Source organism: Bidens hawaiensis, unplaced genomic scaffold (assembly GCF_021521415.1).
Source record: "Bidens hawaiensis isolate Kalapana, Puna unplaced genomic scaffold, B.hawaiensis_p1.1 tig00020134_1, whole genome shotgun sequence".
Lineage (NCBI taxonomy): Eukaryota > Viridiplantae > Streptophyta > Magnoliopsida > Asterales > Asteraceae > Bidens > Bidens hawaiensis.
In genome coordinates this window covers 35862-47065 of record NW_027493065.1, presented here as the reverse complement: position 1 = coordinate 47065, position 11204 = coordinate 35862, and the positions used below count along the sequence as shown (strand labels likewise).

The 11204-nt window shown below is 37.1% G+C and overlaps 1 protein-coding gene across 1 annotated transcript; it reads left to right on the top strand.

Annotated features, from left to right (window-relative positions):
• Window positions 1-501: 501 nt before the first annotated feature.
• LOC143559951 (glutaredoxin-C1-like) lies at window positions 502-1164 on the top strand. Its single transcript, XM_077048369.1, has one exon. It carries the CDS (start codon window positions 502-504, stop codon window positions 934-936), a length of 435 nt encoding a protein of 144 aa, XP_076904484.1. The 3' UTR covers window positions 937-1164.
• The last annotated feature ends 10040 nt before the right edge of the window (window positions 1165-11204 follow it).

The window sequence follows — 11204 nt, the reverse complement described above, 5'->3', positions numbered from 1 at the left end:
TTAATTCAAAGTATCCCAATAATTTTATGACTTCCACGATTATGAAAAAGCTAGCCGATTTTTTTATTAAAGAAAATAACACAATTCATTGTTTTCTTAATCACCAACAATACTGTAAGAATAACCCATGTAACATCTTTTTCTTACTTTGACCAAAGATTAGTAAAGTGATCAATTTACTAGAAGGATGAACACATCCACTCTGAAAATAATAGAAAGATGGTACACACCCTAACATATAATTATTTATATAATAATAATAAATTTAGATACTTTATTGAAACACGAGATTTATGTTCCCCAATCCCCACCATTCTCTCATTCTCTACAACCAGCCAGTCAATCCCTATATAAACACCACCACCATCATCACCCTTATCATTTCATTTCATTCCATTCCATTCCATTCCATTCCATTCCATTCTCTCAAACATCACATAATTTAAATCACCACTCGTCACACCTAAAAATATATATATTAATATATACAAAATCCACACAATGCAATATCAAGCACCAACCGCAACCGACACATGGATGAGCAACCGCAACACCACGGGGTACTACTACAACTTCATGCCACTAACACGACAGTACCACCCGACCGTATCTGTGGACCCACTAGACCGTGTTGCAAAACTAGCTTCACGAAGTGCTGTAGTAATATTCAGTTTGAGCACATGTTGCATGTGCTACGCGGTCAAGAGCTTGTTTTCTGGCATGGGTGTGAACCCGACAGTGTACGAGCTCGATGAGGACCCGGTTAGAGGACGAGAGATTGAGAGGGCTTTGGTTAGACTTATGGGCAGCTCGACCGCGGTGCCAGTGGTGTTTATTGGTGGCAAGTTGGTGGGTTCGATGGATCGAGTCATGGGTTCGCATATTAATGGGACGTTGGTTCCACTTTTGAAAGAGGCTGGAGCGTTATGGCTTTGAGTAATTAGTAGTGGGATTATAATAATAATGTATTTGATTAGGGATGTTAATTTACTTCATTATGGTATTATGCAAATTTAAGGAATTAAATTTTTAGACGGTTAATTGCAAGTTTCAAGAGTGTACTGATTCCATTGTTTGTTTTTATTGATACAAACTTTGTTCCATAATTTTGCTTACCTAATTTTGTTTGAAAACCATGGCGTTTTTGTTTAATATTAAGATGATAAGGATATATTTTCAATTATGTAAATATTTTCAAGTGTTAGTTTAAAGCTTAAACGTACTCTTTTTCATGCATTGTTTTGAAACATAATCAATTTTAACATTTTGTGCAAGTGATTGCATACTGCTTTTATCATGATTTGCTTGGTCAGATTATTTAAGTATAAACTTATAATCGTTTACATAAATGATAGAACTTTTTAAGGTTGCAAATGTTTAGATTTCAGCTTTTTCCATTATTTGTTAAAATGAAATTAGCATAGAGGATCGTATAAAGTAATGATGAGACATAATAGGTGAAGGGCACTCATGGGTAGGGGTGTTCTAGGTTTCGGATTTTCTTGTCGGGTTCTTCGGGGTTCAAAGTTTTAAATCTTAACCCGAAACTCAACCCAAATCTCTTATTTGGGTTCGGGTAATTCGGGTTCGGGTTTTTTTGAGTTAGTTAATCGTGTTTCGAGTATCTTAGAAAACAAAACAAAAAAAAATAAAAAACTTCAATGCTAAAATTATAACAACATATTCTTCTTTGCTCGTATAGCAAATAATCAAATAATAAACCAACATAATTTGATAAAACAATTAAAAAGAAGAATAAAACTAAGTAACTAACTCGAACCATAACCTTCTTCAATCGGACGTGATTTAGTTGTTCGATTACGGTTGCTATTAGTAATAATCGAAAAACATAAATTAAAAATAAACAATCGATACATAATAGTTGGAATGACAAAAATCGATTAAGGTCAGCAACTGATAATTTTAGTGGCTAAGACTAAGCCTGTTATACCTAAAAATATATTTAATTTCAATACTAAAAGTTTATTTGGGTTGACCCGAAACTTATAAATCAAACCAGGGCCGACTTCGAGAAAGAAAAAAAAATTTGGGCCGAAGGCAAAAAAATTTTGAGGCCTTAAATAAAAAGAGTATTTTGTTGGATTTAAACAATTTAATTTTTGTATGGGTTTACTTGTTTATAATTGTGTTATGTAAAAAACTTTGGTATAAAAATAAGATTAAACATGCCTCAAATGAGAGTATAACTCACAATCTTTGGGTTGAGAGTAATACCCTTCACTAGACCAAACTAATGGTTATGTAATTGAGTTTAAACACTAAATATACATATTGTTTAAATAAAAATACATATAATTTACAAATAAAAAATTCGGGCCTACGGGGTGTCGGGTCTGTGGCCGTCAACCACACCCGGTCACACCTTATGGCCAACCCCGAATCAAACCCGAATTACTTCAGTTCGGGTTCGGGTTAGTCTTTTCTCGGATTCGGGTTTTTCGGTTTGGTTTAGTTCGGGTTCGAGTTCGGGTGCGGGTTTTTTGGGGTTGGGTTTCGAGTAAAAATGACTGCCTTACTCATAGGTAGTACCCTAGCATCGACCAATCCCATATTGTCATCCTATTTATACCCTCAAATACCCATAAACTACAAAATCATTGGCAGAATCTACCCACAAGTACCTAGAATTTTTTTTAAAATTTAAATACATTTAACAACAAAATGTAATTAAAATTAAAATTTTATTAATATTAAAAAATTACATAATTTAAACTGAGAAAAATAATTTTGAGCCTTTCTTTTAGGTTAAATATTATCAACTAAAAGAAGCCCATTCATCTCATCCTAAGCCCAACAAAAACACAAAAATTAGGTTTTCTTCCTTTCTTTGATTGTTACGTCCTTTGAAGTTTGAACATAGTTGCTATAGAGATGGCCGGAAGAAAAGAATCCATCTTGGTTTCACTCTTAAATGTAATTTGTCCAAATTGAAATTATGCAAGTACTCACAAATTGGTTTATGTGGCAAAGGTTTTTAGTTGAAAGAAGCTGCTCGCCCTACCCGTATGGGTGGCGGCGGTGTTACCATGTGGCTTCTAAGCCGTGAAGGATACCCGGATTGGTGCCCTGGCCTCTCTAATAAAAGATAACTAGTGTGTTAACGGGCTCAGGTTTTTAAATGCAAATATACAAACATATCATAACGACTATCACTCGATAAAAAAATGTGTATCTAAATATAAAAAAATGGTGTAACATCCCGAAATTTCTAAGAATAAATAATTAATATATTATTTATTCAATTATTAATATAGAAATTTCTAAGAATATATTATTTATTTAAGATGGAAAAATTTACTTGAGTTAATAGAAAAATAGTAAAATAATAAAGATGGAATGATAAGTAGACTAATTAGATGTAATTAATTATGGACCAAAAAGGAAAGATGGACCGAAGGTCCACGGGCTTAAGGGAGTATAAATACCCCTTAAAACCCTAATCTACACCATAGCCTACACATTGGAAAACACACACAAACACCATCCTAAAACCCGAGCCTAGATCCGAAGGTGGAAACCCGAACCCGTTGGTGCTAGAACGTTGTGATGAACCGAACCTACATCAAAGACCAGCTCGTGTTCGTAGTTCGACTCGTTTAAGGTACGTTTATATCGAGAACTTGTTCGTTTAGGTCTGGTTTTTATCTAGAAATCTTATATCTGTGTTTAAATGGTTAAAACAAGCCCAACACATCAAACCTTACTGAAATTCGATAACAATTGATGGTTTAATTATTGGATAAACGAGCCACATGTATATATGCTCAAATCTCACCCTTTAAACACGTATGTTTGGCCGATTGGACACCAAGGGTTTGTAGGCAAGATGAATACAAATCCAGTGATACCAATTTCGTGTTATTTCGTTAAGATTTGAGTGTTAAATTGCAAATCTGAGGTCTGTTGACTATTTGCTGTTCTTGGCGATTTTGACTTTGACCTTGAGTCAAAGTCTGAATAAGATGGGTGTAAGGTAACGAATCAACTAACCAATTCGTTAAGGCAAGATAACGAATCAGTTCGCCAATTCATTAAGTCCAAACAACGAATCAATTCACCCATTCGTTATGCCCAAATAACGAACTAGATAGCGAACCAAATCACGAATCAGCTAGCGAACCAGATAACGAATCAGGAGATTCGTTACTCGCCAATTCGTTAAGAATAAGGTAACGAATCAGGGCTTGTTCAGATAATGAATTGGAATGACGAATCAGATGATGATCAGATGACGAATTAGTTAACGAACTAGATTATGAAAGTAACGAATTAGTTAACGAATCAGGCTTAATTTGTTATAGCGAATGAGTTAACGAATCAGCTTAACCCCAGCCAGGGGATCTGCCCCTTGGACCCCGCTAGGGCCTACCGCCCCTAGAACCCCGTTGCAAGGGGCGCTGCCCACGGACCCCCGTTCTTTGTGGGTTATATAAAGATAGAAATACAATACGAGTAGTAATAGTTAATTGATACATGTAAATATTATACAGTTAGCCGTGCACAGCTCAAGAAGGGAATAACTATTACCGGTGAACGTAACCGCATTCAGGTGAGTTTCTAGCCTCATTCCTTGTTATGTTTTCGGGGCTGTGTGCATACTCGATGTGATAGTTAATACACTTACCTTAAATGGTAAGTGTATGCCATGTATGATTTATATGTGAATTATGTATATCTTGAATGTGAACGAAAGCTTGTCGGTATGTGAACGATCTTCGGATATTGCACGTATTGACAATGGAGGTATGTATAAATTAGATGAATGTGTATGATAGATATATGTGCAACATATGAACATGTATGAATGAATAAAGAATGTATATGTATGTTACGAGTATGTAAAGACAGGATGTACGAAGATGAAGAAGTAAGGGATCAGACCCTAATAATATCTGAGATAGAGAAAAAAGAGATCAGACCCTAATAATATCTGAGATAGAGAAGTAAAGAGGGATCAGACCCTACTAATATCTGAGATAGACAAGAAAGGGATCAGACCCTAATAATATCCGAGATAGACAAAGGAAAGAGGGATCAGACCCTATTAATATCTGAGATAGAAAAGTAAAGGATCAGACCCTAATAATATATGAGATAGAAAGAACAGTAAATATAAAGTATGAAAGTAATAAAGTATGTACGCATGAAAGTATGAAATGAAAGAGAATTAGTAAAGTAATTATTATGTATCTTCGGATGCATGATTGAAGGTAAGATCTATGATTAGCTAGAACTCACTCAGCGTAGCTGACTTTTAGTATGTTTTAGTATGCACGCTAGTGAGTAGAATGAGACAGCTGGCTTGAGCGGGGACACATGGCATAAAAATAAGAGTCTGGTATCTGAAGACTCAAGATGTTTTATGTTTATCTATGTTAAGACATGTTTATGAAGTTATATGTAATGTTTAATGAAAGTTTTATATTCCGCGAAAGTTTTAATTAACTCTGATATTTAGAACTGTGTTTATGAGTAAATCCAACGTCCAAATGTGAGGCACCGGTAACGGGGCCTTACAAATGGTTTGTATCAGTTCGGCTTATTACGGTATCAATGTGGTACTGCACTCACTATATAACTCACAATAAAAAAATTGTTCTATTACGAACACAATTTCGTTTTCAACGAAACTTATATACTTTATTGTGAAAACAACTCTATTTTAACGACGCGACATAGATGAAATAAACATGCTATAGAAATACTAAGAAATTCTAGAAAAAACTTTGTATGGTGGTCATTAAAAAAGACTATTAACTTAAATATAAATATATAATAACAAAATTATAGAACATATTTTATATAATGCTAAATGCTTATGTTTTCCGTGTATATTTTATTTAATATGTGAATAGTTTTTGTTCGTGTTTAGTCGAGATTTGTATACTACTAACATTTTTATGTTTCGTAGGTTCCGGGAGTTGATCATGATCAAAAAAGGCGAAAAATGAGCTAAAAAGAGCCAAAACGGAGATCCGGAACGCGTCAGGAAGGATCAGAACAGATAACCGATCAGACCGGGCCGGTCTGACCAGCCCTCTTGGTAGGACACGCCGCGCTGCGCGGCCGGGTTTCCACACCCTGGTCGCGAGGCGCCTAGGGGATAGCTGGTGGATTTTATTTTGTTTTTGCTTCATGTTGGGCCTTGTTTTGGGTATTTAAACATCTTTAACTTAAACCTGAACATAACCTGAAGCCACCAGACGAATTTAGAGTTCTTGAGAGCATATTTTCGAGTTTCTTGGTGATTTTGAAGGCAAGAGGACAGCCGGTGAAGAGTTACACGTTCACGTTTGGAGATTACAGGTTTTATGGCCCTTAATCTTTCATTCTTTAGATTTTCACCATGTTTTCATTTTTATTTGTTTTGTTTGATTTAGACTTTATGATGCTAGGCTAAATTCCATAAACTACTTAGGTCGTGATGAACCTTAGTTCGGTTTGATTTTGTTTGGATTTTCTTTCGTTATGGATTTTATGTTCTAATTAAATTGTTGAGTTTGATTTAATTGATGCGTATGATTGCTTGGTTTTGTTTATTTGGATTTATTGTTTCACATTGTTATTGTTGATTGTTTCATAGGATAGGGTTTTGTTAGGTCATTTACTGTGTGTTCTTTACTAGTTTGTGATTAATATCGATTAAAATCAAAGAAACAATAAAATCAATTAAACATATACAAGTGAGCTGCTAGCCTAGAAAGCTGTAAGGTGATAAACTATTGATAGATCTTTGCTTGTCGGGATTGCTAGATTTAGTTCTTCGTAAGGAGTCCTTCTAGGTTTGATTGTCAGCTTAGTCTATTAAGTTAATTGAGTCTGCTTTGCTATCTTTGATTTCCACGCTGTAAGGTAGGTTTTCGTCATAAAGATACTTAGACATAAGTTATTAAATAACCGTAGAGAAGTTTAATTCATAAAACTGGTGAGTCTTAAAACTTGTTAAAAATCCATAGGCGTCTTCTTGAAGTTCAAGGGTCCTGTACGGGTTTTCAGTCAAGGGTCTATTTCATGATCACAATTCCATAACTTGAGTTTTCCATTTAATTAAACCGCAACTTTGGGGATTCTAGCCTAGGTAGTTATCTTTATCATCTGAATCAATCTAAGTTTTCTTAATTGTTTATTAGTTTAAAGTAATTAGGTTTAAGTTTTATATTAATTCAATTATTTTTAAGGTTATAATTATGTTTTATTATTATTATATTAATTAGGTTTAGGGTTTTATTATTTTATTGTTAGTTTAATAATTAGTTAATTAAAGTAATCATTAGTAAGTTTTAACTATTAGTTAATTATTTATTTAGAGTTTTAATTAATTAGTATAAAATTCCCCCTCAAACGTTATTAATAAATAGTCGTGTCTTGTAGTTGAGTCTTGTTTGTTAGTTTTGTAATTTAAAGATTCTCGTGGGTTCGATCCGGGCTTACTTAGCTGTACTAGAGTCGACCGGTTCATTTGCCAGTTAGTAGTTTGAGGGTTTAGAGTATTACTTAGTGTCTAGATTTGTATAATTTTAGTTAATAATTATTTGACTACTTTTAGCACATCAAGTTTTTGGCGCTGTTGCCAGGGAATCTTAGCGATTGCGTTATTTGCTTTAATTGGACTTAATTGTTACATACATGCTATTTGTTATATTTTCGTTTGAGTCGTAGGAGTCTAATTAAATTTTAGTTTATTTTTGTTTTAGTTTTTATTTTTAGTCTACTTACTTGGTCTATTGGTTTTTCAGGTATATGCCACATCTTCGTTCGCAAGGACCACCGCTGGATAATCTGGATTTTTCTCCGTTCAAAACCGAGGCTAGCTCGTCAGTAGAGAAACAACCATCAGAAGCTACATCTACACCAAAATCATCACCACACAGTTCACCACCAGAAAGTCCAAGAAGTCAACCAGAAATTCCAATGGTCGACGATAGAAAAATTGCTGCTCAAGCCTTCGATGGCTTAACTGGAAACCAGTCATGCATCGTCGTTCCCCAGATCGACAACCCCAACTCGTGGAAAATTCCGTCATCCGTCATTACAACATCGTTCAAACTAATCAGTTTCATGGGCGTGATGACGAAGATGCACCCGCACACATTAACCGGCTTTACCGCGTTTTGAAAATTTTTAATTTGCAAGGTGCTACTGAAGATGTTATTTTCTTACATCTTTTTCCTTTTTCACTTACAGGTAAAGCAGCTCTTTGGCTCGAAACTCAGCCGCCTGGCACGTTCACCACTTGGGAAGCACTACGTTCTGCATTTATCAAGAGATACTTCCCACCGGCTAAAGCGGCTATTCTTCGTGATCAGATTCACTCGTTTCACATGGAGCTAGATGAACAATATTGCCATGCTTGGGAGCGTTTTCAGAATTTTCTTGCTCATTGTTCAAAGAATGGTCTTACACCATGGGCTCTCATGGAAAAATTTTACAAGGGGCTGACATATGAAACCCAAGTTCGTTTTGACACTGCTGCTGGAGGTAACTTAATGGCAAGGAAAAATGTCACCGAATGTAACGAGATGTTAGAAGCTTCGCTCAATCGAACTTCGCCAAAGGGCCACAACGCGAGAATTCCACTCCCGTTAGCAGTACATCCTCATCTTCTCGAGGTGTACACCAGGTTAATCTGGATACTACTATGGTTGCTCCTTGGAATCATTAACCCGAGAGGTGGGCATGGCACGTTGGAGTGCTCGATGATGAATCCATGTCGATTTTGTTGCTGGTCAGAATAGGTTTCCCAACAACTTCAATAACAACAATCAGAATTGGAACACCTACAAGAACTCAAATCAGAACAACTCCAATTGGCGTCCCGCGGGCGCACCAACCGGCTATCAAAATTCTTACAATCAAGGACAAGGTCAGTACAATAGTAATAATAATAAAAATATCAATGGTACTAATGTTCAAAATAATGTGCAGGATTCTAATAGAGGAATGGGACGTCTAGAGGATATGATGAAGCAAATATTGGAGAGGGATCAAATTACATAGAAAAAATTTTTTGAACATGATTTGCTCTTCAAGAACCAACAATATTCTTTGCTTGACCTTCAAAGGTCCATTGGTGATATTGCTCGTCGTCTCGATGAAAGGCCTCAAGGACAGTTTTCAAGTTCTACTCAGCCGAATCAGGCCGCTCAACTGAAAGCAATTATTACTCGTAGTGGAAGAGTTTTGGGTCCCGAGGTTTTTAAGGACAGGGTTGGAGTTGAAGAAGAGGAAGTGGTAGAATAAGAGATTGAGATGGAGGCTTCAGGTAAGTCACAAACTAAAACACCAATTATTGAGCCACAAGTTGAGAAAAAGCCGATTGAATTTAGGCCACCACCCGATATTAATATTGCCCGTGTTCCTTATCCCGCTCGTCTCAAGAACAAAAAGTACACGAGGGAATACGGGCATTTTCCGGATATGTTCCAACCATTGAAGATTAATCTTCCGTTTGTTGAAGCCATCCAACACATGCCAAAATATGCGAAATTTTTGAAAGATTTACTCAAGAGGAAAGATAGGTTGGGAGAGGTTTCATCCATTCCACTTAGCGGGGATTGTTCGACGGTAGTGTTGAATCGGGTCCTGGAAAAGTTATCGGATCCGGGTGTGTTTACAATCCCGTGTACGTTCGGAAGTGATATGATGAGTCATGCGTTGGCGGATTTGGGTGCGAGTATGAATCTTATGCCATATTCGTTGTTTGAGAAGTTGGAATTGGGCGAGCTCACACCGACTCGTATTTCGTTGTCATTGGCGGATCGTTCGGTTAATTATTCGCGAGGTATTATTGAGAATTTGCTAGTGAAAGTTGACAAGTTTGTGTTCCGGGTTGATTTTGTGGTGCTTGAAATGGAGGCCGACGAGAAGGTTCCCATTATTCTCGGTTGGCCTTTTTGAGAACGGCTAAATCTCTTATTGATGTGTATGAGGGTAGGATCACACTTCGGGTTGGTGATGAGAATGTCACTTATAATATTGCAAAGTCGATGAAGCACCCGGGTGATAATGATGATTTTAGTGGTCCATGCCATTCGGTGTATTTTCTTAATTCTTTTATTCCGGGTTTGGATAAGTGTCTTGATTATATTTGTGGAACCGATATGGTTGGAATGGATGTGGATGAAGAATTGACGGAAATTATGGAGGATGGTGAGGAAGAAGTGGTAGATGACGTTTCTTGCTTGGCGGAGATTATGGAGGTTAGTGATATTATTTGTGAAAAGGAGGTTGAAAACCCGCTTCGTTGAAATTGAAGGTTCTTAAGTCACATTTAGGTTGTGTTTGTTTTTGCTTATAATGTCTGCAAGGAGCCTATGTCTGCGGGCGCGCAGACATAAGCTTTTGAAGACTGTTTGTTTTAAAAACAAAAAAAGATCTGAAAACTGCTTTTATGGTCTTAAAAAATAAGCTTTTTTCACCATCTTCACACATCTTCACACTTCTTAACATCATACCAAGTACCAACACCCAATGTTTTACACCACCACCACCCACCGTCCGCCACCACCACCACCCACCGTCCGCCACCACCACCCACCAACCGCCACCACCACCCACCGTCCGCCACCACCACCACCCACCACTACGTTCCACCACCACCACCACCCACCGTCCGCCACCACCACCGTCAACCACTCACCACCACCACCGTTAACCACCCACCACCACCACCCCCGTCTACCATAACCACCATCTACTACCACCACCACCACCCGCCACCACCCACCGTCCGCCGCCACCACCACCACCCGCCACAACCATCCACCACCACCATAGTCCACCACCCACCACCACCATTCATCACCACCACCACCCATTGTCGGCCACCATCACCTTCCACCACCCACTGTTCACCGCCTACCACAATCGTCTACCACCACCCACTTTCATAGTTCATACACCACTACCAATTATTTTATCAGTCTACAAACGTTAAATGGCTTTTATCTACTGATATATGATATGTAACTAATTTTCAGCTTATTTTCCAGTTTATAAAACAAACAATATTATATTTTCAGATTGTAGACCTTCAGACCACATCTTCAGTTGCAGATATTAAATCAGATGAAATCAGATTGCAGACAAATTTTGTCTTCAAAAACAAACAACACCTTAGAGTGTGTGTATCTTGAAGAGGGCTCGGATTTGCCCGTTATTGTTTCTTCTAAGTTGAGTGAGGA